At 58.8% G+C, this 27,396-nt stretch overlaps 5 protein-coding genes and 1 long non-coding RNA gene across 9 annotated transcripts in view; 2 read left to right on the top strand and 4 right to left on the bottom strand.

Annotated features, from left to right (window-relative positions):
• Nucleotides 1-8,829, bottom strand: part of PCYT2 (phosphate cytidylyltransferase 2, ethanolamine) — a 51,696-nt gene extending 42,867 nt beyond the window's left edge. The window contains exons 1-12 of one of the 2 annotated variants that reach the window (XM_079323725.1): nt 8,691-8,829; nt 7,948-8,036; nt 7,015-7,176; nt 5,259-5,325; nt 4,713-4,797; nt 3,724-3,768; nt 2,358-2,496; nt 1,811-1,893; nt 1,559-1,636; nt 934-999; nt 646-711; nt 155-243 (exon numbers count right to left, since the gene is read on the bottom strand). In XM_079323725.1, coding sequence (XP_079179851.1) covers nt 155-243; nt 646-711; nt 934-999; nt 1,559-1,636; nt 1,811-1,893; nt 2,358-2,496; nt 3,724-3,768; nt 4,713-4,797; nt 5,259-5,325; nt 7,015-7,176; nt 7,948-8,036; nt 8,691-8,776 — 1,055 coding nt within the window. In that variant the 5' untranslated portion in view covers nt 8,777-8,829. The remainder of the gene's footprint in view (nt 1-154; nt 244-645; nt 712-933; nt 1,000-1,558; nt 1,637-1,810; nt 1,894-2,357; nt 2,497-3,723; nt 3,769-4,712; nt 4,798-5,258; nt 5,326-7,014; nt 7,177-7,947; nt 8,037-8,690) is intronic. The other variant, XM_079323726.1, reaches the window with a different exon arrangement.
• SIRT7 (sirtuin 7) overlaps nt 1-13,062 on the bottom strand; it is a gene marked incomplete at its 3' end in the record, with an annotated part of 44,223 nt that extends 31,161 nt beyond the window's left edge. The window contains exons 1-10 of one of the 2 annotated variants that reach the window (XM_079323723.1): nt 12,830-13,062; nt 12,620-12,757; nt 11,961-12,065; nt 11,047-11,117; nt 10,876-10,948; nt 10,352-10,450; nt 9,645-9,881; nt 9,321-9,401; nt 9,102-9,208; nt 8,813-9,023 (exon numbers count right to left, since the gene is read on the bottom strand). In XM_079323723.1, the coding sequence (XP_079179849.1) occupies nt 8,813-9,023; nt 9,102-9,208; nt 9,321-9,401; nt 9,645-9,881; nt 10,352-10,450; nt 10,876-10,948; nt 11,047-11,117; nt 11,961-12,065; nt 12,620-12,757; nt 12,830-12,925 (1,218 nt within the window). In that variant the 5' untranslated portion in view covers nt 12,926-13,062. Of the gene's footprint in view, nt 1-8,812; nt 9,024-9,101; nt 9,209-9,320; nt 9,402-9,644; nt 9,882-10,351; nt 10,451-10,875; nt 10,949-11,046; nt 11,118-11,960; nt 12,066-12,619; nt 12,758-12,829 lie in introns of those variants that run through there. The other variant, XM_079323724.1, reaches the window with a different exon arrangement.
• Nucleotides 13,063-15,352: 2,290 nt separating this feature from the next.
• Nucleotides 15,353-22,487, bottom strand: MAFG (MAF bZIP transcription factor G). Of its 2 annotated transcripts, none has more exons than XM_079323730.1 (3): nt 22,311-22,487; nt 17,683-17,744; nt 15,353-16,789 (listed from the first exon to the last, which is right to left on the bottom strand). In XM_079323730.1, exons 2-3 carry the CDS (start codon nt 17,716-17,718, stop codon nt 16,337-16,339), a joined length of 489 nt encoding a protein of 162 aa, XP_079179856.1. In that variant the 5' UTR covers nt 17,719-17,744; nt 22,311-22,487; the 3' UTR covers nt 15,353-16,336. The 2 variants fall into 2 exon arrangements, with proteins under 2 accessions (XP_079179856.1, XP_079179857.1); XM_079323731.1 differs by lacking the exon at nt 22,311-22,487 and adding an exon at nt 18,172-18,266.
• Nucleotides 22,488-22,696: 209 nt separating this feature from the next.
• Nucleotides 22,697-27,396, top strand: part of LRRC45 (leucine rich repeat containing 45) — a 69,633-nt gene continuing 64,933 nt past the window's right edge. Inside the window, exon 1 of the mRNA XM_079323290.1 lies at nt 22,697-22,700. The gene's annotated coding sequence lies outside the window, so the exon portion shown is untranslated. The remainder of the gene's footprint in view (nt 22,701-27,396) is intronic.
• On the bottom strand, nt 23,806-27,074 carry PYCR1 (pyrroline-5-carboxylate reductase 1). Its single transcript, XM_079323790.1, has 7 exons — nt 26,710-27,074; nt 26,561-26,631; nt 26,287-26,466; nt 25,488-25,709; nt 24,968-25,060; nt 24,419-24,582; nt 23,806-24,321 (listed from the first exon to the last, which is right to left on the bottom strand). The coding sequence occupies exons 1-7, from the start codon at nt 26,774-26,776 to the stop codon at nt 24,171-24,173; spliced, it is 948 nt and encodes a 315-aa protein (XP_079179916.1). The 5' UTR covers nt 26,777-27,074; the 3' UTR covers nt 23,806-24,170.
• LOC306810802 lies at nt 26,724-27,301 on the top strand. The gene is made up of 3 exons (XR_013776553.1): nt 26,724-26,816; nt 26,852-26,896; nt 27,037-27,301. It is a non-coding gene; the product is annotated as an uncharacterized lncRNA (long non-coding RNA).

Here is a 27,396-nt window from a genome sequence, read left to right on the forward strand (position 1 = left end):
ACCACATTTACAGTCTGCCCAAGCCATGAAAGAGGAAGGACAAGTTTGCTGACTCTGTGCCTTTAGGTAACACCTTCTCCCCCTGTTTGGTCCCCCTGATCATTCCCCAGACACTCTGGATGGAACAGAAAACCAGCAGACAAAGAAATCCAACCTGTTCTTGATGATTCTTTGCACAATTAGATCTGTGGTGAGATTGCTGCCACTGTCCACCAGCTGGAAAATGCCACGTTGCTTGGGTTCCTACAAGCAGACATAGCACATGGGACCTGGGTGTGCAGCTCAGCAGGGACAGCTGAGCTGAGCTGTGGCACGTCCTGGGCAGCCAGACAGGCAGGAGCACAGTGACCTCAGAGGCAGAGCAAACCTGCTGAAAGCAAAGCTCCACATGCACAGGACAGAGAGCACAGCACACAGGATTTCTCAGCCTAACATGAAGGCATCAGAAACAGGCAGAAAAAACAATGCTTGGAAGAGTGGAGCTGCTGGGAATGATTTACTGACTGCATGCACCTTAGGGGTGGATGAGAAGCTGCATCACCTGCCAAAGCTGCACCCAGGCAGGCTCCTCTGCAATGCCCCCCAGTGCAGGAGCACAGCCAGACAGGCTCTGTCCATCACACCACAAAGCAGCTGGAACTTTACCTCATATGGATCAGAACCGTCCTTGTCTGGCACCACCTCAGTCATCCCATGACAGACAAGCGTTACCTGGAGAAGGACACAAAAGTCCCTGACAAGATCCAAAAGGTGACAGGGACCTTTCCTGCCACTACTCCCACTGAGCACAGCCTGCAGACCAGCAAAGCCACCCTCCTGCAGCAGCCTGGCAGTCCCAGCCTGAGCAGGACACTCCCTCCTTGCACCCCTGTGCTGTCCTGCACCACTTCAGCTCCCCACACACCTTCATGGCATCTGTGTGCAAGGACTCACCCTGAAGTGATCCAACAGATCAGCAGTGACAGCGTAGGGAGCTCCAATCACCACCTCTGAGACATACTAAAAAAGGAAACAGAGTCCAGATTTAAAAAGACCCCATCAAACAAAAACCCAAACCCCAATCCCAACCCAGGAGCCAGCTGCTTCTCAAAGAGACCTGAGCAGGTCACCTGGCTATAGTCACAAGTTCAAATAAAGGAACAGAGAAGTGGGTTCAGCAGCAACTGCTTGTCACACAACAGCTTTTTCTTCCTCTACAGAATGTGCTTTCTGTGCCCACGGAGCAAATCCAGAAGTTAATTGCTCCGGGCACAGGTTTCTGGGGCTCCCCACAATTGTGCATTTCTCCCTCTGCAGGGAGCAGCTTTCCAGGGGCAATGTCTGACTGCACAGAGCCACGCACTCCCCACACGGTGTCCAGCCCTGTCAGTGCCAGCAGGGCAGCTGGGCCACCAGCCTGGCTCACCAGGATGGCACAGGAGCCCAGCTAAGCCTCCCAGGCGCTCATCAGCACCTCTGGCAGCCTCAGTGACATCCTGTGTTCTCAGGCCACCCCAGGAACTGAGCACAGGTGAGGGCAGCAGGCTCCAGGCCAGGGGACAGTGCAGACACCACTCACCCTGCAGGCCAGGACACTGAGGGTTCGCTCGTGGATGTTCATGATGGGATAGTTCTTCCCTTTGTAGCGGTTCACCTCCTAGGGCACAGCACCAGCACAGTCAAAGGCAGGCACAGCAACTCCTCTCCCTCTTGCTCTCCCCAAAATGAAACTCCCATATTGGCCAGTACATCCCTGTCTGTGTCCCAGAGCACAGCCTGCCTGGGTCAGACAGCCCAAGCTGCCCTGCCTTTGGACAGGCTCTACACAGACCTGATCAAAATGCAGCCCAGCAATGATATAGGGCTTCTCTGCCAGCTGGTGAACCTTCTCCAGGAAATCCACATGACCAACATCTGCGGGTCTTTTTAAGGAACTGAAGCTCACATGGAAAATAGAGGAAGGAAGACAGAAATAGAGTCACTCAAAAACAACAGTGGGAGACAGGAATCCCTAGGATTTTATTCTTGCACTACTAACTGCCTATTTCCAAGAACTGTTGCTGCCTCCCTCCTCAGGTTCCACCAATTCTGGGAAAAAGCCAGAGACTTTTTCAGTTTCACCTTACATGGACTCAGCTTTGCCTCTATCCAGAATTTCTACTTGTTCCAGTAGTTGTGGCACAAAGCCTCAAGCTATAGCTTCTTTCTCAGAATCCTGTGACTTAGAAATTGCAGGAAGAACTCACTCCTCCTGACTCCTCTCTCACATGCAGCGACAGAAAAGGAAAAAAAAAAGAGGCAAATATCCAGTGTGGTGCCTCCCAACATCAGAACACCCAAGAAGGAGCCCTGCTGCCACCAAAGAGAGTCAAGGATACGGAACAGGTCGAAGGCTCCAGCCACGTAGATGATGGTGTCCCCTGGCTGTGGCTCCTTCCCTGATGCAAACTGGATGATCTTCTGGGATGTCTGCAGGAACTGCGAGACGCCGGTCCAGGGACTATGACCTTTGGGCCCCTGTGGAAACAGACACCAGACACAGCTTCTTTTCAGGCTCTGTGAGGGGCTGTGGACAACACAGAGCAGTGCTGGGCAATCTGCTCATCTGAATTTGCTGGCAGCTGTAACAACTTCCAGAACCTTGGACTGTCTGCATTCCTGGCATCACTTTAGGCAATTTCACAAAAGCCCTTTATGCTCTAAACCACTGCCTCAGCAGCCAGCTCAGGAGATGCCAAGAAGAAAGCTCAGGAAGGAGGAAGACAACAGGGCAGGGTGGAATTTCCAGGAGAAGCAAGACGTGCTCGGGAGACAAGCCACGACCAACCTACGCTGTGCCAAGCTCAGGCACCCGTGTGGCCCCTGAGCCTGGGGACAGAGCTCAGTCCCCACACAGGCAGCTGCACACACGGCCACAAGTCACCTGCTGTCCTGCCCAGAGCTGGCCAGGCCTTGGCAGGACACAGACGCTGCAGCTGAGGCCAGAGCAGGCCCTGCAAAGGGCAGCAGGCAGACAGCTCAGCTGCCAGGGTCACGCAGGGTACCCAGTGCCCTGATCCACTCTGCTCACATCCAAGCCCCAGCCATGCTGGAGCAGCAGTAGCCCCCAAAACACCTACTCAAAACCCCAAAAGAGTGGGGAACTAGGGATGATTCAGACAAGTCAGCAAATCTCCTGTGATTAAAAAGAGACTTGCTCAAGCTGCTGGTGCAGCTCTTTAAGCAGGGACAATCCAGCTGCCAAGGAAACAAACGGGGCTGAGGGCTCTTGAAACAGTGTGAGCCACAGGCTGGACCTGGCAGCTGCAACACCAAGAGGGCTGCACTGCACTCGAGCTCTGCAACACACAGGGTATGTGTCCACACCTCTCAAACCTCATACAACACCTTCAAAGCAACACAAGCACTGAGAGGAGCATCCACAGAGGCTTTCCTCAGGCTGGAACCACGGGCATTTGGGTCCCAAGGGAAGTGGCAGGAAGGAATTGACAAGCAGGGAAGGAACCCAGCAGGGGCTCAGAGGCAGCAGCCCTGTGGGGACTGAAGGACAGGTGACCTGCTGCCCTGTGCCACACCTGCCCATCACACCCACTGCAGGAGCTGCCCCTGGGACAGCAGACATTCACTGAGACATTACTGCTACGTGTGGGAGGACAAACAAGCCTGCAACAGGCCAGAAAGCACACTGGGAATCCTCCTCAGGCAGGACAACAGCCAGACGTCCACGACCAGAACTCACATTACCTTCCCAAAGTTGTCAGTGTGCTTCCGATAGTCTAGGTCCTCATCCTGAAGGGAGATAAAGAGTCAAAATGTTTAAGCACTTGCACAGCTCATCCAACCAAGATATGCTTGTGTGTAGGAAGGGCTGGGAATGCTCCAAACGCACCCCAGGGATGGGGCACTGAATGCTGACAAACTGGTTAATACCTAAACCAGAGTCCTATCCCAGCATGAGTCAGAGGAAATGTGTCCTTATCTGATCCCAGCTTGGCACCACCAGCAAAGGGGCTCTTGCCCAACCTGCAGCCCCAAGGGTGCTGCACAGCTGCATCCTCCCTCAGCCTGGCAAGCCCCTGACAGGACAGCATCCCTCCTCTGCCAAACACCCTCATGAGAGGCACACTTGGGTATCTGCAGCAGCCAGCAGCACCAGGCAGATCTCAGTGTGAACTCATGTTACAGCTAAGCCGACCTAACAGCTCAGCACACCAAAACATCTCCCTCTGTGCCTGAATTCGCCTGTGGGCCACTTGTTTCTGCCGTTATCAAGGTGATTCTAGTCACAGATTCCTTCATTACTCAGTAAATTCAATGCATTACCTGACATAAAAGCACTGACACTTTTCCCTGGTTGGGTTGGCTCCCAGCCAGAGAGTGAGCTGAGGAGGCTCAAGAAAGGTCTGATCAGAGACAACAGAAGGCAGAAGCATGAAGCTCAGTGGGAAGGGAGAGGAGTTGCCACTTCTGGCAGCACCTGGCTGAGAGATCAATGTGCCTGCAGTGTGTTGTTTCACCCTGGGAAAAGCCACGGGCTCGCCTGCAGCCCACCTAACATCCCGAGGCATCCGAGTCCTGTCCCATCAGCTGTGGTTTCAGGCATGCTGAGGCAAACACAGCAGGCTGCTCTGCTGCCACTGCCCTTCCCCACACACCTGGGCAGCCTGGGGCGGCAGAAGGAAGAGCTGGCAGTGCCCTGCACTTCACCTCCCACCCAAAGCCCTGTGACTCACTATGTTGCTGTGGTGAGCCTTAGTCATGAGCAGCATGCGGCCAACAAGGTCAGTGGTGGACACGCCCTGAGTGCGTTTGCATTCCCTGCGGGAGACAAGCACAGGATGAAGCGGGAGCCAACGCCTCTGCTGCCCACCACAACCACAGAACACCTGAGATACTGCAGACATCCACACCAGGGCTGTGCTAAGGAGGCTTCCTTCACTACAGCGTTTATTTGCTGAGCCCCTGCACCATCCACGCCACAGCATCTGCTCTTGTGAACGCCTCCCTCCCTCAGACTTCCCGACAGAGGCAGCTCTGAGTGAGGCTTTAAAAGCAGAAGCAGCACCTGCCAGGAGCCAGGCAGCCCCAGGGGGCAGGACTGTCTGCCCTGCTTCCCTGAAAACAAAGTGCTGGGAGAGCAGCTGAAGCTCTGACACACACACAGAGCCAAATTCAGGTGCCACCTGAAGACTGGTATGCTTCATCTGATTTCCCTTCAAGGCACAAATCCCCAGAAACTCTGCCCAACCAAGATGAGAAGGTAAGCAGCAAGAGGTTACCTGTATCGCCCTGCTGTCTTTACTTCCTCATAGGTGTCCTTGCCATCGATGGTTAAGGTGATGTCATCTACAAAGAGAGAAAAGCCTCAGAACTGCACCCAAGCTCTCCTGCACAAAAGCTGTGCAGGTCCCACACACCTAAATCAGACAGGAACTCTGCAATCCAAATCCCTGGGCATAAGCAGAGGACGTGTCCTGTGCCCCACAGAAATGTCAGGGGTTTTGAAAACTACTGTGTCTGTGGAGAGAAGGATATTCCTACATTCCAAACACCATCACCCATCTGTGCACTGCTGGGTGATCAGCAGCAGCAGGCACAGCTGAGTATTGTCTCAATGACAATAAACAAGCACTATCTACACCAACGTTAAAAAAGAACTTTTTGGTTCACGTTACAAGTTTTCAGTCAATGAAACAGTTAATCCAATGGAAAGTTAGTTCTTCCTGTCAACGACTGCACTTCTACAGTGACATCCAGCTTCTACAGAGGCTATTCCAGCTCATCTCTGCACATGGCTCCCGACTCCCTCTGCAGAAACAACTCTCACGTACTTTTGGTGATGGAACAAAACCTTCACAAGCAAAAGCTAAGCTGGTTTCACTTTGCCAAAAGAATCAGAGGGCAGCCCAGGAGTGGGGGGCCTCAGTCCTGCTCAGTTCTCCTAAAACCCCACAGCCTCTCCTCAGAGCACAGCAACAGGAGGGCACACACTGCCAGCACCTGGCATGCCAGGAGAGGCACAAACTGCAGGGCTGCTGTCACCTTCTCAGGGAAGCTCAGCTATTTCCAAACTCAGCTTTTGCACAAGCACAGCCTGGCAGAAGCTGGTGCAGGCACGTTGCTCAGGACAAGCACAGAATGACGTGGCAGTGGGGACTGCAAGGAGCAGAGGCCACCAGCACTCCTGCACTGTGCAACCTCAGCCAGCCCTGGGGGGAACGTACACCAAACACAGTCAGGAAAGGCAATTAAGTTAATGAGGATTTTGATAACCACTCCATCCACGTGAGAAAAGCATATTTATCTTCTAAAGATTAAGGATTTATCTACACTTGGTGAAATACTTGGCTTATCAACAGCAGGTGGCTGCGATCAGATGAGAGATACACGAAATGAGTGCAAAGACTACTCCTGGTCAAACTAACAAAATTCCTTCAGAGGAGCAGGGAGGAAGGGCTGAGGCTTAATGAGCAGCAGCAGCAGCCCAGGAAGGGACAGAATCCCAGAGCAAGAACATGTCCTCAGAACACTGGTTCTCTTCAGCAACTGTACACCAAAAAGTGTTCACACTAAGAACTAGGTCTCTAGCCACACAGTCAGCTGAGCCACTGAACAGCTTACCAGCTGGATAAAGAGAGAAGCTTTTCAGATCTAACCTTGTCCCAGGATAAGTAGACACAAACACGATTGTATTTCTGCATGCTTCCCTTTTCAATAGTGTTTCTCACACTTAAGTTTTGTAAATGGCCTTTCCCTTTGCACAAATTTCTGCTGGTGCTAAGGGCAACCTCGGGATAATTTTAAACTACACACTTCACCTTTGTAAGTTAAAACCAAGGGCCCTGGCCACTCAAGATTTTGAGCACACTGCCATGTTTCTCCAGACCAGAGAGCAGAAGCAGCTGTGCTGCCCAGGGCAGGTGTTGGGAAGGCAGAGCTCTGCTCACACAGGAATCCCTGAGCTCTGTGGAGCCGGGACAATGCTCAGTTTGCAGAGGGCACCTGGAGCACACAGCCCCTGCCCCACACACTCACCCCCATGCACGCAGAAGTCACAGCTGTACTTGTCCAGGGTTTCCAGTGTGGTGACATAGGGAGCTCCAGGAGCAATCTCATCCACCCACTTGATGGCCTGAACCATTTTGTACCTCTCCTCCTGTGTAAAGACGGGGGGACCCTTGTGCTTGGCAATCTCCTCTGGGGGAGAAACAAAATTCCAGTTAAAAGCATGTCCTGCAGCTACAGTGACTCTGAGTCACTGCCTCACTCATTGCATGGGCAGATGAACTTCACTGCAGACTTATCCTCTGCTTTGGATCAGCCTGTGGCAGCAAAGGAACCCCCAATAGATGAGAAAGTATTTTGATCCAGTTGCATTTCCTAAGCATTCAACAAGGGCCCTGGAATTCACTCAGAGGGAAAGGTCTCAGTGCTTCCCTGTACCCAGACACTTCTTGCTGAGGGTTGAGCTGAGCCTCACGGCATCCCCCTAGGAGAAATTTCCCTCTTAAACAGTAACTTCATACTACACTTGGTTCATACTGGAAATTCTGCATCCATAAAGCCATTTAAAATACATCTTCACATGCCAGACTTGTTTCTGGTACTTAACTTCCAGATGGCCTTGGAATTAGTTTTCTCCACAAGGTAACTTGTTTTGGAACTTAAGTTCTGCAGGTCCTATCAGCAAAACCAGACTGATTTTCAGCTGTTCCAACTGTTTTTATAGCACAGAACACAGATTAACCCTCAAAGCCTGCAAGATCTGACCCACCTAATCCTCAGCCTAAAAGTGTGACAGGGTAACTCCACTCCCAGAGAAGGGACATTTTTCTCTTGGAGGCTGCTGGTCCTGGGGCAGATGCGGGATGAAGCCTGACCCTATCAGGAACCCTTGGTTCTCCCGGGGCTAGTGCTGCTGGGCAATTTGAGGGGCTGCACGAGATGTAACCTGGTAAAACCCCTTACCATCCGTGTGGACCCCGACGATCAGGTAATCGCCCATGGCCCGCGCCTGGCGCAGCTGGTTGGAGTGCCCGTAGTGCACCATGTCATAGCTGCAAAGAGAAGCGCCGGCTCAGCCCGGCCACCCTGGGCGCGCTCCCGCGGCCAAGCTGCCGCAGGCTGAAGGTCTCCGTGCAGCCGGGCAGGGCTGTGACCGGGCAGGGCTGTGCCCCGGGCAGGGCTGTGCCCCGGGCAGGGCTGTGACCGGGCAGGGCTGTGACTGAGCAGAGCTGTGCCCCGGCAGGGCTGTCACCGGGCAGGGCTGTCACCGGGCAGAGCTGTCACCGGGCAGAGCTGTGCCCCGGCAGGGCTGCGGGCCCGAGCAGGGCTGTGACTGAGCAGGGCTGTGACCGGGCAGGGCTGTGCCCCGGGCAGGGCTGTCACCGGCAGAGCTGCGCCCCGCTCAGAGCTGTCCCCGGTCACCGGGCCCGCAGCGGCGCTCCCTCCCACCGCAGCGAGCCGCCCCGCTGCTGCAGGCCCCGCTCCTCCCCGCACCTGCCGGGCAGGTGCTGCCGCGGCCGGGGAAACGCACCGGCGCCGTCAGCGGCCGAGCCCGGGGCGTCCCCCGCTCGGCGCTCCGAGGCGGCCCCGCGGGGACAGCGCCGCTCCGCCGCGGGCCGGGCCCGTCCCGCCGCGGTGACAGAGGAGGCGGAACACCAGCGTAGCCAACACGGTTTATTCCTGCGGCGCCGCGCCCCCGCACTCACCATCCATCGCACCAGACGCGCACGGGCCGCTGTCCGCCGCCGCCCGCCGCGGCCCCGCCGCCGCCCGCCGCCCCGTTGCGCAGCATGGCCGCGCTGTCACGGCGGCTCCGCCCGCCCCGCGCTCAGCGGCTCTTCCTGCGCCGCCCGCCCTTGGCGCAGCCGCGGCCCAGCCACCCCCCGGGCCGCCCGCCCGCCGCCTCCGCCCGCTCCCGGGGCGGCTCCTGCTCGCGGGGCTCCTCCCGCTCCCGGGGCGGCGCCACCGGCTTCCGCGAGTGCGTGCCCTCCTCCCCGGGCCGCAGCGGCTCGGCCAGCGCGAAGATGGGGTCCCTGGCCCTGCGGAGGCAAGGAGAGGCGGCGGTGGGCGCTGCGGGCCCCGGGCCGGGCTCGGCGCTCGGGGCCCGCGCCGCTCACCGGTCGTAGCGCGGGATTTCCAGCCCCAGCTCCGCCATCAGCAGCCGCATCACGTCATCGCAGCGGCCGTGCAGCTTCAGCGCGGCCAGGCCGTCCTTGGGCGTCCACTGCGAGCGACAGAGCGGCGGCTGCAGGCGGCTCCCGCGGGAACCCTGCCCGCGGCGCGGCCCCGCGGCTCACACCCGCCCCGAGGGCCCGGCGCCACGGCCCTTGTCTCACCTGCAGGTTCACAATATACAGCTTGGGCCGCCGCGTGGGAGGCTTGCTCATGCACCAGAGCCTTGGGTACTTTTTCAAAACCTGCCACAAAGCACAGGGGATCAGCACAGCCACAGGCACACGCAGCTGTGAACCGTATCAGCGAGAGGAAAAGGAATGTATTACCAGGAGGGGAAAGAGGGAGGAAGAGAGACTATCACAGATGTTGGGCGAATCCTGACACCAGAGTTTACAGTTGTCTGTTTGGGAGGAGACTGCTCAGCACCAAGGTGTATCACCAAGAGGGAATGCTGCTAACAATCTTCACCGAGTCTCTAAAGTTACCTTTAAGCTGGAACCCAGACAAAGAATCACATCTGCTTTGCTTGCAGCTTCTGTTGCTGCTTCCCAGTTGAGGGGCTGCCTCAATGTCCCCTTCTCCCCAAAGTGGACGATGGTATCTCTCAGCTGCGCCCCGCACTTGTGGCACAGCCTGCCCGTGTGGTGCCGGTGCAGGGCCGTGCGCTCCGTCACATCAAACACCCGCACGTACTCTCGGTTGGGCGTGCAGGACGTGCAGACCTAGCCAGGACAAAGGCACAAACCGTCACATCACCAGCATCCCACCCACACCAGGCACCACCAGGAGCAACCCTCTTCTCTTGCAAGAAAAGCATTTCTGGGGACAAGACACAAGGTGTAGACAGAAGCATCAGGGATCAGATGCTAACTTGGAAAACCTCAAGGTTTTTTTGAAAACCAGCAAGCGGAGCCACAGGCAGCCTTTGGCTACGTGCTGGCAGGGATTTCAAAGAAGGGCTGAGGAAGAAACGTCAGAAGCAAAAGGCTACAGCACGTACAGAGAAGAGCTACAGAGTTGGGTTTGGCACTTCCTATATAGTTCACCCCAAATCTGATGGCCTGAAGACAGGAACTGCACACAGGCCGAGCTCTTGTGCTAATTCCTTCTGAGCTAGTGGCAGATCAAGAGTTTACATTCTCTTTTTGCAAAGCCACTTACACATTGCCTTTCTCCTGCTCTGGCCACTCACCTCAATGTACATGTTCCCGTGGAGCTCAGATATTGCAGCTCGGGGTAACCCGCTCCGCAGGTGCAGCCCATCACAGTTCTGAGACACCACGTGCTGCACCTTGAAGGGAACAAAGCACTGAGCTCCACAGACCACGGCAGGTGAGGCACGGTCCAAATCGCACCAACAGCCTGCACATCAAAGCAGGAGCCACAGGACACAGCATGGTCAGCAGACCTTTATGACAGCTAAATGGAAAGCCTCCTTCTGCTAAACAGAACATTTCAAGAGCTGGCTGATTTGTGACCAGTCCCCCAGACCGGCCTCACCAGGTACAGATACAACATGTTAAAGAAAAGGCACCGGGGGAACCCCTGCCAGAGCAGCCTGCAGCTCATCGAGCTGGAACACATCTTCCTACATGGATATGCAGCCACTGAGCCAAAAACGTAGTCAGGCAATATTCTTTAAAGCTCTCTCTTCCCTGCTGGGTTTATCATTCTTAGGCAGAAGAACACGAGTGAGGTCAGGGAAAAATATCTTACCAGATTGTGCTTATGCAGGCAGGCAATGCTCATATGAGTGAGTGTGGGCTCTGCCTCACTCAGGTCTGCAGCCCTGACAAGACGCAAAGCAGAAAAAAAGAAAGTTGGAATTGCCATTAACCTCTTCCAGTACCAGCTTTCTGTCACACCGTTCAGAATCTGGCTCCTCACCTGATGCTCCTGCCCTTCTGCAGCAGAGTCCAAATGCCATTGGGGCCTCTGTAGTCTGGAATCGAAGCCGCCTGTCACCGGGAGAGAAAACCAGGCCTGACGAGGGTGGGGCTGTCTCAGCTCTTGTACACAAACACAGCCAACCCAGGCCCACCCAGGACAAGCACAGACACCTCCATCCACGGCTGCTTTTGCACTCACTTTGAGTTTTCCAGTGCAGCTGTTCCCTAAGCACAGGGAAACCTCCTCAGATGTTTTCTCTCTCTCTCTTCTACATTTCAGCTCTCATTTTCACCTCTAGTGTTAGCTTTCTCCAATTTTACCATTATGGAATCCCTTCAGAACTCTTTTTCATCCTTGGCACTTTCCATTCCCCTACGCAGGGCTCCGTTCTTGAGCCTTTTCTTATTTTCCCCAGATTCTGGTTCTGGCACCTCACACTCAGCATCTCTAGCAGACATGCAGGTACATGAGCACTCATGTCCTGCCCTGGGTCATGCTGCATTTCAGCACAGAATGGAGTTACAGAGCTCACACAAAGGTAACATGATACATCAGAAAAGGTAGAACCAGACTGCTGCTTTGCCCCAGACCGCTGCAACAAAACAATTCTCAAACTGCTGTTTGTAAATTCTTATAATCCCCAGCTGTCTCTGCACGTCTGGTAACACATAAAACATTCCTGAGCTAACTGGCTGAAGGTTTGACACCGAGAGGAGACTTGAGTGAGGCGAGGGCAGGGTCCTCTGGCTCAGGCAGTGCAGCCACAGGATCTCCTGGGCAGCAGGAATCACCCCAGGATGCAGCCTGGAAACTGCGCTGGCCACGGGGCTGGAGCAGCCCCAGGCCCGTCCTGGGGCCGCTCAGGGAGCAGGGAGCCCCCCGCGGGGCTGCAGCCGTGCCCCCAGACCCACCGTGCTGATCCCAGCGCCCGTGTAGATGACGAGGTGCCTGGCGCTCCGCACGGCTGCTGCCAGCTCCGACGCTTTTCTCTTCAGCTCCTCCGGTTCATCACACACCTGACAAACACAGCTCAGCGCGTTCACACGGGCGCAGTCACCGCCCCACCGAGTCAGACAGAGCAGGCATCTCCCCAGAGGTGGGCTTGGGCAACCAGGAAACACAGCACAAATGCGGCATCAACAGCGAAATTAAATCAAAAGGGCGTGGGCCTTGTTCACGGGAGGATCAAGGGAAAAAAGCTTCCCGGAGCCCAGAAGCTGCAGATCCACCCTCTGGGCGCCCTGCCCGCGCCGCCGCAGGCGGACAGGAGACGAACGCGGCAGCCCCGGAGGGCAGACGCCCTCCCGGTACCGGGCACCGCGCTCGTTCACCGAGGCCGCTGCGGCTGCAGAGCTCGGCAGCGGCCGGCCCGGGGCTCGCTCCGCCGCGCCTCTCCGTGCGGGAACCGACACGGCACCGACACGGCACCGACGGGCGGCACCGACACGGCACCGACGCGGCACCGACACGGCTCCGACACGGCTCCGACGCGGCACCGACACGGCTCCGACACGGCACCGACACGGCTCCGACACGGCTCCCCGCTCCCGCCGCCGCTCCCGCCGCCCACCTCCTCCTGCCGCCGCCGCAGCCGCTCGCGCCGCTTGCGGCGCCGCTCCAGCTCCCTGACGATGTCCTCGCTCTCGCTCAGCACCTGGCACTCCTCGGGGCTCCGCTCCGCCGGCGGTTTCCTCCAGATGCGGGACACCTGCCCGAGGCACACGCGCGGTCACGGCGGCCCGCAGGGCGCGGCGGCACGGTTCGGGCCGCGTCTCCGTACCTGTCTGCGGCGGTCCCGCTGCTCCTCCTGCTGCAGGATCTCGGCGCGCGCCGCCGCTTTCCGCTCGGAGCGGCTCAGGCTGCCGCCCGCCGCCATCGCCCCGGAACCGCCGCGCCGCCGCCGCCGCCGGGCTCCGCGCCGCCGCTTCCGCCTTCCGGTCGGAGCGCGCGCGCGCCGCTTCCGGCAGCGCCCCCCGCGCGGCAGCGCCCCCCGGCGGCGGGCGGCCCCCCAAGGACGCGCAGGCGGCGGCTGTTGAAGCGCTTTATTGTCGCGTACAAAGGCGGCGGACACTGTACAGAATAAATAACGGCAATAACTTAGCAATAAATACCGCCTGCGCCGAGCCCGGAGCCCTCGGGGCGACCCTTGTGTCCGCCAGCCCCGGCTCCGGCCGGCAGCGACTGTACACAATTCACAATACACAAATGCCGGGGCGCCGGGGCCGCTGCGAGCCGCGCTGGAGCGGGACCCTCCCCAGCGCACCGGGACGGCACCGGGAAAAGGAGAGAGGGAACACGACACCCTTCACAGCAGCAAACCAAACGGACGAGCACCTCGGGAACAAGAACTGTCACACTCCAGAACACTATAGAGAGAGAGAGGCTCGGGCAGGGCGCCTGGCACGGGCACGGGCACGGGCAGCGGCGGGACACGGCACCCCGGGCCGGGCGGGACACGGCACCCTGGACCGGGCGGACACTCCTGGGACACTGCGGGAACACATCGCTCGGGGTGCTGCACCTCGCTGAGAGCAGGGCTGGTGCGGCACCGCGGCCCCGCTCAGCCGCGGCCGGCAGCTGCTCCCCCTGCCCCGCCGTGCTCGCCGAGCCCCAGGCGGGAGCTGCAGCCCCTCCTGCCCCGCCATCCCCTCCAGCCCCGCCAGCCCTGCCTGCCCCTCCAGCCCCTCCAGCCCTGCCTGTCCTGCCAACCCTGCCTGCCCCGCCAGCCCTGCCTGCCCCTTCAGCCCCGCCAGCCCCTCCAGCCCTGCCTGCCCTGCAGCACCGGCCTCCCTGCAGCAGGCAAGGAGGAACTGCCACAGAGCGCAATAAGAAACAGGTTTTCTGTGCCTGCAGGGTTGCCCTGCTGAGCTGATGGGGCTCTCCTCACAGCAGAAGCTCCTGCTGTGGAAGCAGGATCCTAACCAGCCCCTTTCACCTTGCCTGCTCCTCCGGCCCAGATCAGGACTCAGCTGTGCTTCAAAGGGCTCTGGCTGATTCAGTATCGGGCTGGGTCTAGGAGGGACAGGGAATGACACCCCAGGACAACTGGACACCTGTGTGTTCTGCAAAATCTCACTTCTCCACTCATCCCAAAGCCAGCTGGAAGACCAGAGCCTGCTGAGTGCTGTGCAGTGTGTGCCCTGTGTGGCAAATGGTGGAAGTGGCACATGAGACACTTCAGAGAAGAGAAAGTCCAGGGCTGGAAGAGGGAAGTCTGGAGGCAATGTTCTAACCTGCTCCTCCTTCGGGAATTTTACTTGGAAAAGCATCCCAAACAACTCTCTAAACTCCCTATCAATCAGAGCAAAGCTGATCTCCTCCAGCAGGAAATGCCCATCAATTACCTGCTCCTCTCCTGCCACACTGCAGCTTTCCTGAGGCTGCCCTGCTCCTCCGTTCAGGGTACCAGTACCACTTCACTATGAGAAACATCCCCAGAGCCTATCCAGGGTGGCCACACCTCCCCACGAGGTTCACTTCACTTGTGTTATCCCAATCTGCCCTCTCCACTCAGCTCTTCAGCAGCCAGGAGATCACATTCCCCCCCATGCCTGCTTCTCAGTAAATCAGCTCAAATCTTTAGGAAGGGGAGAGGGGAGTCAAAGTGTTAATGGAAAGAGAGCCTGGCCACAAACAGCTTCTCAGCTGCATCACAGCTGTGAGTCTGAGCGCTCTCCTGAGCCCTGGGCAGAGCCTGCCCCAGGAAGGACAGGATCCTGTCACAGCTCACAGGCCAGCAATGTGCAGGCACCCCCTTGTTCAGGTGAGCCATGAACACAACACAAGTTCTGACCACAGGATCTAATTCCAGACCTAAATCCCATCAGTTTTTTCCTAAAGCTGGACAAGTCTCCCTTACTTCTCTGACAGGTTTGCTGCAGGAAGGAAAGTGCAGCGTTTTTCTGCCCCAGGTAACCAAGCTAACCTGGTGCTGGCTGCTCCTGCTGCACACCCCTGACAGGCTGACAGCCAGCCATTCTTGTCTTCAAAAACAGCAGCACCTTTGCCTAGGCACCAGAACACTTCTGGAGAATTCAGAGAGAGTTTAGGGAAAATGACAACAGTGTGAAATGCCAGCACGTGGCAAAGGCACCAGCAGAGCACAGAGCTTGGGGAGCAGAGCACCCGACACAGGGAACAGGACAGAAACTAGCAAGGTCAAGAATAAGTCACTTTTGGTACAATTGCAAAAAGATATCAAACAGGACTTGCCTCTTTTTTTGTCTTTTTCTAGGTTTTATAAATAAAGTCTGATAACTCTTTATAAAAACTAACCTCAGAGCCACAAACAATTTGCGGGAGGTTCATGAGAAACTTTAAAATTATTTATTTATTAACTTTTAACTAGCAAAGTCTCTGAGAATATTTCCCCACTCATATGGTCAAATATTCTCGCCTTCTCAGGTAAAAAAGCTGACTATAAATACGCTCTCTCTTCTGTCCAATTTTAAACTTAGATAATTTAATAACTCTTAAAATGATGTTTCTCTCTTTAAATAAAGGGCTATTTAACCACATAAACTGGTTGTGTAAACCATCACACTAGAGACACTTGATACCCTCAAAACACGGGAACAACGAGTGATTTTGGTCTTGTTCAGTGCAACACATTAGGCACAAAACCGGCCTGCAGCCAGCACAGTACCACTGCTCCCCTGTTCCCTCCCGGGTGCTGGGCCCTGCAGGGCCACAGTGGCAGGACACAGCAGTGCCATCCCTGCCACCACTGCCAGTTCACACAGCCACGCCATGCACGTCTGAGGGAAACCACCGCTAGGGCACAGAGGCACACCTAGAAAGGAATGAAAACCTATGACACAGAACACCCCAACTGCAACTACAGGTACCAAAGGAGACAAAAGCAGCAGGTTCAGGCGCTGAGATGCACCACCTGGAAGAGTCATGAAATAAAGCCTTTGGAAGTGACCGAAAATTAGGGTTCCCAGCCCCCAGGAAGAAAGCTTTCCTCGAGCCACTCCCCCACCCTTCCGTCAGCCACACTGCACAGATTTTCTTTGGGTAGAACACCAAAATCTCAGAGTCTGCTCCCCAGGGCACCCGAGGGCTACAGACTGCTGGGTGGGAAGCTCTGCACAGGACAAGGGATGCATCACCACTGCTCATACCAATCTGGACACAACAAATAAACTGGAGCGATCAGCGGGCCAGTCCTGGGCCAAGTCGAAGGAACCCGGACCCATGTGGGGAGGGCTTGTGCTTTGGGGATTCCAGGCTGGTTTTGTGCCTAACTGCCCTGCACAGACAAGCTCAGGCAACGCTCACTTCACTAAGACCGGGCGTCCGTTTTGGATTTCACTATTGTGATGACACTGGTAGTAGCCACCTTGCCAGGGACGAGGGGCCCCATACTGGAGGAGAGAGGCCCCCGTGCAGGGGTCACGGGGCTCCGGGCCACGGTTCTGGCGAAGTTCTGGAGAGCCTCGTATTTGGAGCGCAGAGCATCAAGTTCCATTTTCATGCTGGCGTTCTCTGAGGCCAGCTTCTCCACTTCTTGCTGCAGCTCTGCCTTCTGCTTCTCCAGTTCCTCCTTCTGGGTAACGCGCTTCACCCTGCAGCTGGCGGCGTAGCCCCGGTTCTTCAGCGTGCGCCGGCGCTGCTTCAGCTGGATGATCTCCTCCTTCGACAGGCCCCGGAGATGCTGGTTCAGCTCCCGCACAGACATGGTCACCAGCTCCTCATCTGTCAAGCTGGTCCCATTCTCGCCCGGCTCCCTCTTCACCTGGGAGAGAAGGCAGCACACACTTGTGAAAGCTGAGGGGGAGAGCCTCCACCACCCTTGCACCCCCTTCCTCCACCACCCTGCACCCCCTTCCTCCACCCACCCTTGCACCCCCTTCCTCCACCCACCCTGCGCCCCCTTCCTCCACCCACCCTTGCACCCCCTTCCTCCACCCACCCTTGCACCCCCTTCCTCCACCCACCCTGCGCCCCCTTCCTCCACCCCCCCTGCACCCCCTTCCTCCACCCACCCTTGCACCCCCTCCCTCCACCCACCCTGCGCCCCCTTCCTCCACCCCCCCTGCGCCCCCTTCCTCCACCCACCCTTGCACCCCCTTCCTCCACCCACCCTGCGCCCCCTTCCTCCACCACCCCTGCGCCCCCTTCCTCCACCCACCCTGCGCCCCCTTCCTCCACCCACCCTTGCACCCCCTTCCTCCACCCACCCTTGCACCCCCTTCCTCCACCCACCCTGCGCCCCCTTCCTCCACCCACCCTGCGCCCCCTTCCTCCACCCACCCTGCGCCCCCTTCCCCCCCCCCCCCTTGCGCCCCCTTCCTCCACCCACCCTGCGCCCCCTTCCTCCACCCACCCTGCGCCCCCTTCCTCCACCCACCCTGCGCCCCCTTCCTCCACCCCCCCTGCACCCCCTTCCTCCACCCACCCTTGCACCCCCTTCCTCCACCCACCCTGCCGCCCCCTTCCTCCACCCCACCCTTGCGCCCCCTTCCTCCACCCACCCTTGCGCCCCCTTCCTCCACCCCCCCTGCGCCCCCTTCCTCCACCCACCCTGCGCCCCCTTCCTCCACCCACCCTGCGCCCCCTTCCTCCACCCACCCTTGCACCCCCTTCCTCCACCCACCCTGCGCCCCCTTCCTCCACCCACCCCGCTACCTTCAAGGCCTTGTTTCCTTTGTTGGGGGTCGTCATAACACGACAGCCTTGTCAGCTGGGTTCTGGAAGGGAAGGAAGGTGAAATTAGCACCTGGGACACAGCGGAGCCCACAACATTCCTGTGGCAGGGTCCAGCAGTGTTCCACATCCTGGTCCCCACTCACCCCTCAGAAGACCCCCAACAAGCATCCAGCTGAACTGGACTCACAAGAAGCAGACTCTGTCCCTGAGCAGAAACTGCTGTCCTTCCACACCTCTGCTGCCATGGACACCTCGTGGCAATGCTGGGGTTTTGTTTATAGTGGGGGAAATTAAAAAACTAGGATGATCATAATACATGGAAGCCACATTTTAAAAAACAGCCTTGCAAGCAGCAGGCAGGGTCCAGAGCATGGCTGCTCCGGGCCAGTCATGCTGACTCAGCAGGCTGGCACTCTGCACCACTTGCTCTCAGCCTCAACCTTGTCACTCCCAAACAGGGCAGGTTACCTTAACACACCCTTCCAACAGGTGCCCAAGCACAGCTCAGAAGCTCCCCAGTCCAGCAGACTCCAGATGCCCCCACGGATGCAGCCAGGATGGTTCAGTAAGACATAACCCAGAGCAAGGGTACAGGACACGCTGGAATTCTATCACAAATTTCAGCTGAAGTCTCAGCAGCCTTCACCCCTCCCAGTCACACAAAACTGACCCCATTTGTAGGTCTTTTCTGTGAGAAAGGACCTGTCAATCCCTGGCACGCCAGGGCCCAGAAACACATTCTTCCTCCTTATCTTCAGAGCCAAGGTGTGCTCACAAGAAAACAAAGATTAAATGTGCTGAAAAACAGAGTGGAGCAGACTTCCCTGCCATGAAAGACAAGACTTCAGAACTGGTAAGAGCAATTCCCAGGCCTGCTTTACAGAGACTTACACCCAGGCTCCTGCTTCTTATCCCACATACCTCTCCCCCTCAGGCTTTTCAGTTCAGACTGCTACCACACTACCCAAGGAATTGATCCACACAAATACCACCTGACAGACACAGCTGTGCCTCAAACAGCCCAAACTGCACCCACTCAGTCCTGGCTAGCAGTCCTGTGCAGCCTACAGGGGCCTCTGCCCCTTTCATCTCACAGGTGTCAAACTGCAATTTTGTTTGCCCCTGCCTTACTCCCAGCAGCACCAATGTCCACTTACAGATCAGAACCAAATGCACACATCAGCAAATAAGACTTTGTGCTCTTCCAGCAGCTGTGGCACCGGCTCCCTATGGTGCATCTACGACCTACGGGAGGTGAACAGGACTAGCAGTGCCCAGAACCCCAGCAGAGATATTCCTGCAGCCTGCCAGCAGCCAGACTGTTTCTATACACCTAGAGGACAATGCTCCTTCCAACAGGATGACTGCTGCACCCCACCACACTGGCACAGGCACGGTCATTGCTGCCCAAGGAAGGCAGCACAAAAGCAACTGCTGCATAAAATCAATTCTTCCCTCCTTCCCAGACTGCCGTTTATTCCTTCTGTTCCTACCTGGTAAACAACATGTCTGCTGGGAAAAGGGGAGAGGAAAGGGAATAGCTGGAGAGCCCCATCCTCTCGTGAGTGGAAGGCATCAAGGGCAGTAATGGTCGATGGGACCAGAGGAATTTGCTGGCCATGTGGCACTAAAGAATTTACAGCTGCCTGGCAGGCACACAGGCTGCCTTGGTTACAACAGACCTAAAATGAAACACCCAAAATGAAAAATGCACGCAGGGCACTGGCAAGAGTCCTCAGCAGGCTGGGGAAGGGCTGCACTGGCAGAGCTGGACACAGCAGAGGCAGCTGCATTCCTGCCCCTGCATTCTCTGACACAACACCCTGTCAGGCAGGAGCCACTCACAACAGCCATCGAGGCTGCAGCAGGACTGTCCCCAAAAACCTGGTGATCCCACCTCTTCAAGGTGCAGCAACACACAAGGCAGTCACTAGAATGGAAACAAAACAAAGAATTTCCTGGGTCCCGTTTTAACCAGGCTGTTTGGCAGCTCTCAAAGAGAACACGCAGAGAACTGGTGACATATCAGAGACCAAACTTCACCTTACTCTCCAGACTGCAGATGGATCAGCTTTTGATAGCTTCCTGAAGAAAGATCACACTGAAAAGTGCCAAACACTACGGCTGCAACGAAGAAACTGCAGCCTCAACACATTTCCCCAGAGCTCAAAAGACCTGAACTCAGCACAAGCACAGCCAAATCTCCCCTCAGCTCAGCAGCAGCACATGGGAACTGACAGCACCAGGCATGAACCAACACGGGCCCTTGTCCCCACTCCTGAGGCAGAACCTGCCACGGGCCCGGCTAAACAGGTGATGTCACCTGCTCCAGGTGGGCAGGGCGAGGCTCTGCTCCCCGGGGCTCCACAGCAGCGACGGGCACACCGCACAAAAACACGCCTCCCACTGTGGGTTTCATAGTTTATTTGCTTGCTGGCAAATTGGCTCACACAGTCTCAACCAATGAGTCCCTAAATCACCAGTGCAGCCAGGACAGTGCCGTGTGTTCCCCACCCTGGGGCTCCCCTGCTGAGGTCATCCAACCCTGAGTGCTTCCACAGCAATTTTTTCCTCGAGGAATCTGCCCACCCAGCCGATTTTAACCCTGCTCACACTGCTAAAGCAAAGGGCCAGCTCTGAGAGACTCCATCCCAACCTTGGCAGTGCCCTCCTGCGACTGCAGAGCTCGAGGCTCTCAGATCCCGGACAGGTAGAGCCGTGCCCGGTTCTGAGCAGCGTTACCGAGCCGTGCCCGGTTCTGAGCAGCGTTACCGAGCCGTGCCCGGTTCCGAGCAGCGTTACCGAGCCGTGCCCGGTTCTGAGCAGCGTTACCGAGCGTGCCCGGTCTGAGCAGCGTTACCGAGCCGTGCCGGCCCGAGCAGCGATACGCCCGTGCCCGGCCCGAGCAGCGTTACCGAGACGTGCCGGCCCGAGCAGCGTTACCGAGCCGTGCCCGTTCTGAGCAGCGTTAGAGCCGTGCCCGGTCCCGAGCAGCGTTACCGAGCCGTGCCCGGTTCTGAGCAGAGTTACCGAGCCGTGCCCGGTTCCGAGCAGCGTTACCGAGCCGTGCCCGGTTCCGAGCAGCGTTACCGAACCGTGCCCGGCCCCGAGCAGCGTTACCGAGCCGTGCCCGGTTCCGAGCAGCGTTACCGAACCGTGCCCGGTTCCGAGCAGCGTTACCGAGCCGTGCCCGGCCCCGAGCAGCGTTACCGAGCCGTGCCCGGTCCCGAGCAGCGTTACCGAGCCGTGCCCGGTTCTGAGCAGCGTTACCGAGCCGTGCCCGGTTCTGAGCAGCGTTACCGAGCCGTGCCCGGTTCTGAGCAGCGTTACCGAGCCGTGCCCGGCCCCGAGCAGCGTTACCGAACCGTGCCCGGTTCTGAGCAGCGCTACCGAGCCGTGCCCGGCCCCGAGCAGCGTTACCGAGCCGTGCCCGGTTCTGAGCAGCGTTACCGAGCCGTGCCCGGTCCCGAGCAGCGTTACCGAGCCGTGCCCGGCTCTGAGCAGCGTTACCGAGCCGTGCCCGGTTCTGAGCAGCGCTACCGAGCCGTGCCCGGTCCCGAGCAGCGTTACCGAACCGTGCCCGGCTCTGAGCAGCGTTACCGAGCCGTGCCCGGTTCCGAGCAGCGTTACCGAGCCGTGCCCGGTTCCGAGCAGCGTTACCGAGCCGTGCCCGGTTCTGAGCAGCGTTACCGAGCCGTGCCCGGCCCCGAGCAGCGTTACCGAGCCGTGCCCGGTTCTGAGCAGCGTTACCGAGCCGTGCCCGGCCCCGAGCAGCGTTACCGAGCCGTGCCCGGTTCTGAGCAGCGTTACCGAGCCGTGCCCGGCCCCGAGCAGCGTTACCGAGCCGTGCCCGGTTCTGAGCAGCGTTACCGAGCCGTGCCCGGCCCCGAGCAGCGTTACCGAGCCGTGCCCGGTTCCGAGCAGCGTTACCGAGCCGTACCGGGCAGGGACACACGCAGCCCCTCGGTGCTGCTCAGGCGCTGCAGCCCCGCGGGACCCCAAGCCCGCTCGGCTCGCGGGACGCTGCAGCGCCGAGCACCGGGCAGCCCCACGGCGCAGGGACCGGACCCGCGCCCGCAGGTCAAAGAGCCCGACAAGGCACGGGCTGCCCCGGCTGCCGCTGCTCTGGGAACCGGCGGGACGCCCCGATGGCTCCTGACCCTCCTGGCCTCTCGTCCTTGGGAGAGCCACAGAGCACGGCGAGCAGCCGCGGCGGGCGCGGGAGCCGCGGGTCACGCCCGTAGCGGCGGGGCAGCCGGTCTGTAACGCGAGCGGAGCCGGCGGCAGCCGCGCGAGGGAGGGGCGGGATCGCCCGGGAGGCGGCGGGCGGGGCCGGGCCGGGCCCGGGGCCAGCGCCCCGCGCACCTGTTGCTCGGCCGCGGTGCGGGGCCCGCCGGGGCGGGGCGGCGCCGGGCACCCGCGACCCCGAAGCCCCGCCGTGAGTCAGCGACGGCGGCCCCGTTCGGCACCTGCCGACCCCGCGGCGGCCCCGGCCACCATGGCGGGCCCGCCGCGCCCGCCCCGCCCCGGCCCGCCCCCGGGGACCGGCCCGCCCCGCCCCGGCCGGTGCCAGGGCCGCGCCCGCGCTCGCAGCCGGTGGCGCTCACCTCCTGCCGGGGCCGCCGGGCCGGGCCGGGCCGGGCGGGGCGGGGCGGGGAGGCCGCGCTGGGAGGGACCGGGACTCACGAGCCGCCGCCGCCGCCGCCGCCGCTCACGGACTCGTCACGTGATATTTGGGTCACGTGGCTCCATTCATGAAGCGCCCGGCGCAACCGCCCCGGGCCTTAAGGGGGCCGCGCTGCGCCGGGGACACGGGGACAGCGCGGGGCCGCCCGCTCTCCGCACGGCGCCGCCTCCTCCCGTTCCCCTCCCGGGGCGAGCGCTGCCGCTGCACCTAAGCGCTGGGTCGGCCGCGGATCAGCTCCCGTCATCTCTGGCAGCAGCCGCCGGCCTCCTGCTGCTCTCCCGGTTGCACATGGCGCGTTTCGGAGCGCGCGGTTCCTCCGCCGGCACCGGCAGGCCCTCCGCACCGCTCGCCTTGAGCTGTGCCCGCAGTCCCGCCGAGCTGCCGGCTCTGACAGCGCGGGCCGAGCCGCTGTTCCCCCGCGCGGGGCCGAGCCGAGCCGAGCCGTGCCGTGCCGTGCCGTGCCCGCCGAGCCCTCCCCGCCGCGCCGCTCCGCTCCGCTCGCTGCTGTCCCTCTCTCGCTGGGCTCCAGCCGCTTCCAGCCCTTTGCTGCAGCTCCGGCTCCGTGACACGCGCTGCTGCCGCCGTTCGCTGCAGGCACAGCGGGAGGGCGCGATGAGCGCACCAGAGAAGGGCGAGAGGCGGGGAAGGGGCAGCAATGGAGCGGGCAGACACGGTCAAGGAGAAGCTCCATAGGAGAGCGGCAGGGGTTTGTCCCCCGAGCCAGACTGAGCAGAGAAGGGGCGGCCACTGCAGAGAAAAGGAGCGTGGTCCCATGGTCTTGCCATGTCCCTCTGCAAGTCGGGGGAGATCGGGCAGAGGCAGAGAGTCCATCCCAAGGGGTGATTTTGGGCCCAGCCCCCGATGTACATGCAGCACGGTGCTCGTGTGGCAGCCCCTGCTCCAGCTAATAATGGCAGTGACAGGACATAAGCTCTGACAGCAAGATGGGGCCAGACAGGAATAAACCTTTGAAACCAAAAGTTCTAAACATCTTTAAAAAATCCTGTTAAAAAAACATTCTGCATGGGACACCACAAACACTGCTTGAGTCCTGGAAGCACCCAAGGCTTCTGGACAAATTATTTCCTTGCCAAGTTCAGTATCACTCCTGCCCAAAAAAAGAGCGGTGCCAGGGACAGCTGACACCAACCCCAGTACAGGTTAAAGACCCTCTGCTACAGCACTGCCCCACAGCTGCTGCAAGCCACAAGCCTGCTACGGGGGACATGCAGGGTGAGCGTTTTCCCTTGGACAAAAGAACACAGAGGACACAAATGGTTGTGGTGTAGGAATGGTATTCCCTGTATTAGCGCTCCCACTGAAATACTCAAAACCACATGCTGTTTGCTCACTCCCCTCCTGTCCCTCTCTCCTTGGGGCAGGCTGGAGAGGACTGGAGGCACAAAAGGTAAAGATCATAGTTTACTGTAAGAACAATTTACTGGAAACAGTATTGAGAGAAAAAAAACAATAACACCAACAATATTAAAAAGAGTGTAGAAGAGGCAAAGGATTCACACATGACTGCTCACCACGCATAACATGATGTTACTCCCACTACTCACTTCATGCAACCAACCAGAAGAGACCCCTCCTCCCCAACCCTCTTCAGCCCCTGTTCCCTGCCACAAACCCTCCCCCTACCCCTTTGCCCACGTGCATGATATATAGAATAACCCGAGTCCTGGCCGTGGCATTCCTGGCTACTGCAAAAATGTATTTTTTGGCTGGCTGCAACTTAGACGTTGACTTTCAGAACTGCCAGAATACATCAGTCTGGTCAGTTCTTCTTGCTCTTGTTGGTGAACAGACTGACTTTGCTAACAGATGCCACAGACAGAGAAGGAGACTCCATCTTCACCTTGTCCAGCAAAGTTTTCTTTATGGCAGCCGGGGAAATCGTCTCTTGGTCTGCCAAATGCTGCAGTTCCCTACAATGGGCAATGGGAGAGGAAGACATAGCAAAAAGAAGATGGAGAGGGTGGGGGACAAGTTTTGCAAGCTCTTCAGGAGTTCCTGGGTGCCCACCTTGTCCGGATGCAGGACGCCTCCACAGCATTGATGAGGAGCGAGCGAAAGCCGCCGCTCTCCAGGAAGTGCAGGGCATGGATAGTGGCTCCCCCGGGCGAGCAGACATTGTCCTTCAGCTGACCAGGATGCTGCTCAGATTCTAACAGCATTTTGGCAGCACCCTGTATCAAGGAAAACACCTGCCAGAGCTCTGACTGTGGAAGCCATTGCCACACACTGCTGTTCTCCACCGCACACAACAGCACCAAGGCTCACAACGGGCAAACCCGGGCTCCTGCAGGCTGCCAAAACTCTTTTCAGAGCCGACAAAGCCTGCAAAGGAGCAGAGTTTCCCAGGCCTCGGCTCCCACACCACCACCAGTGCCAGCAGATTGCTGCAGACACTTCCTACAGCCCCCCACCAGGAACCTGTGTGCATTCAAACAAAATACATTCTTTACAGTAGATTCTGTGAGAGGACTGAGATAATTTCAAACTGTGATGTGTAGATTAGTCTGCACAGAGCAGGCACAGGCCCAGATTTGTTATGCAGGAGGTAATACTGACCAGCAAAGCCTGAGCTCCAAGTCGAACTGCCAGCCTGCGGGGAAGGCCCATCTTGACTCCTCCATCCGCAAGAGCATCCAGGGCAGTGAATGCCTGAGACCACAGAGAGGAAGAAGGTGACTGAAAGACTCTGCTCCAGGACTGGTAAGTCTCAGGGACAAGATAATCCAGGGCTTCAGGACTGTTCTGTGACTCCTATCACTTACAGACTTGACAAAAGCCTCCCTCTTTCCTTCACAGTTGCCATGCCAGGCTTCCCTCCCACTTCCCTCCCTGAGTTCCAGCTCAGGAGTGGGGGGAATTGGAGAAATTCAGCTTCTGCATCGTGCAAACTACAGGCCCAAGTTTTACAACATGGACATGTGGACACTGCACACTGGCTATGGACTTCTGGACTTCTTCCCATTGCAAATGTGGGCAATGGGAAAAAAAAAGACAAACTGAAGTTGCACAGACTTTATGGCAGGCAAAGCCAAGTGCTCTCCCTAAGAGTGTCACTAGGTGAGGAAACAGCACATACATACGCAGGGCCACTGCCACTGAGCCCCGTTACAGCATCGATGAGATCCTCCTCCACCTCGGTGCAGAAGCCCACACTGGCCATCAGCTGTTCCAAAAGCTTCCCATCTTCCACATCCGCATGAGTTCCAGTGGCATAGACTGTAGCACCTTCCCGGACTATCACTGGGGTGTTGGTCATGCACCTGATCACTTTTGGTGTGGGGCAGAAGGTAGAGAGTTTCTTAGGGCAGAAAATCATTGAAGATAAAAGGTAAGAAAAAAAAAAGAAAGAAGGGAGAAACATGAGCTTTAGTGCATATTTTTCACCAATGGGCTGTCCAGGAAAGGACCCCCAGGGGCAAGAATGACGCAAGCAGAAGAAAAAGAGTGACCTGTGTATCTCAAATGCCCTGTCTGAGCCACAGCAGCCCATACGTGAATGTGAAGCCTTCCTCAGTACCAGCAAAGCAGGAGCTGGGCAAAGCCAGGGTGGAAACAGTATCCGAAAGGCCTCAATCCCTCACCAACCCACAGATCTCCAAAACAGCTCCCTCAGACACTTAACATAAAACCTGCACAAGTTCAGGGCAGACGGCCCACTGCTGTTAAAAGAAACATGATCGGACAGCACCTCTTGTGAGGGAAGAGCTGGATAAAACCTGTAATAGCATTTGCTGCTAATGAGAGTCAAAGGTGACCCAAAAGAAGTCGGCTGCTGCTGCGTGACCTTAGTCCTGAGCAGCGCAAGGAACGTGTGTCCCTTGCATCGGCTCCGCGGGGCCGCAGGAGCGGAGCCAGCCCGGCGCGCTCCCTCTCACCTTCTCGAGGGAGCTGATGGTGACACCGGCCGCGCAGGACACCACGATGTGCCGCGCCTCAATGTCGGGGCCCACCTCCTCCAGGATGAAGGGGATGATGGGTGGCTTCACGGCCAGGAAGAGGACATCGCTGCTCTTCACCGTGTCCTTGTTGCTCACCGTGAAGTTCACTCCCATTTTCTGCACCGGTTTGGGGAGAAACGGGACGGCTGAGGCCGGGGCGGCCCGGGAGGGGAGCGCCCCCAAGCCGGCCAGACCAGCCGGCCGCACTCACCCGCAGCCCGCTCACGGTGGGCAGGTCGGTATCCGGGGAGCTCGCCGTGATCTTGTGCGCTGCCAGAACCCCTGCGAACGACACCGCGCGTCAGCGCGAGCGACCCGTGAAACCCCCGGCCAGCGCCAAGGCGGACTGCCCGCGCCCACCTGCCGCCGTGAAGCCGCGGGCCAGGGCAAAGGCCAGCTGCCCCGCGCCGATGAAGCCCACGCTCATGGCCGGTGCGGTGCGGCCGCGCCAGGTGAGGAACGATGCGGTGCGGCGCTGTGCCGTGCGGCGCGGCTCCGCCAGGTGCGGTGCGGTGCGGTGCCGTGCGGCGCGGCTCCGCCAGGTGCGGTGCGGTGCGGTGCGGTGCGGTGCCGTGCCGTGCAGCTCCGCCAGGTGCGGTGCGGTGCGGTGCGGTGCCGTGCCGTGCCGTGCCGTGCCGTGCCGTGCCGTGCCGTGCCGTGCCGTGCCGTGCAGCTCCGCCAGGTGAGGCCCCGCCAGACCCGGCCCCGCCGCCGTCCACGTGGCCGCGCGCGCACGGAGGCGAGGCCGCGCGGCGGGACGGGGGCGCGCAGCCAATCGGCGAGCAGCTGGGCGGGGCAGCGCCGGCGCTCCGCCACTCAGCGGGCGGGGGCGGGGCCGGCAGCGCGGAACTCGCCAGCGATTGGCGCAACCGGCGGCCGGTGTTGCATCATTCGCCGCCCGCGGGGCCGCCGGCTGCGCCGCTGCTCTCCGCCAGGCGGCGCCATGCTCGGGCCGGGCCCCTCAGGCGGCGCCCGCCGCGGGCTCCGGGGCTCCGCGGGCTCCGGCACTCCGCGGGCTCCGGGGCTCCGCGGGGCCGGGACTCCGCG

The sequence above is a fragment of the Erithacus rubecula genome (genome assembly GCF_903797595.1).
Source record: "Erithacus rubecula genome assembly, chromosome: 20".
Taxonomy (NCBI): Eukaryota; Metazoa; Chordata; class Aves; order Passeriformes; family Muscicapidae; genus Erithacus; species Erithacus rubecula.

Coding starts and splice junctions, on each gene's coding strand:
- MAFG (XM_079323730.1), bottom strand. CDS start 17,718: ATGACGACCCCCAACAAAGGAAACAAGGCCTTGAAG. Junction 16,790..17,682: donor AAGGAAACAAGGCCTTGAAG/GTAGCGGGGTGG, acceptor CTTCTCTCCCAG/GTGAAGAGGGAGCCGGGCGA.
- PYCR1 (XM_079323790.1), bottom strand. CDS start 26,776: ATGAGCGTGGGCTTCATCGGCGCGGGGCAGCTGGCCTTTGCCCTGGCC. Junction 25,710..26,286: donor CCATCAGCTCCCTCGAGAAG/GTGAGAGGGAGC, acceptor TTCTGCCCTAAG/AAACTCTCTACCTTCTGCCC. Junction 24,322..24,418: donor GCGTCCTGCATCCGGACAAG/GTGGGCACCCAG, acceptor TGCCCATTGTAG/GGAACTGCAGCATTTGGCAG.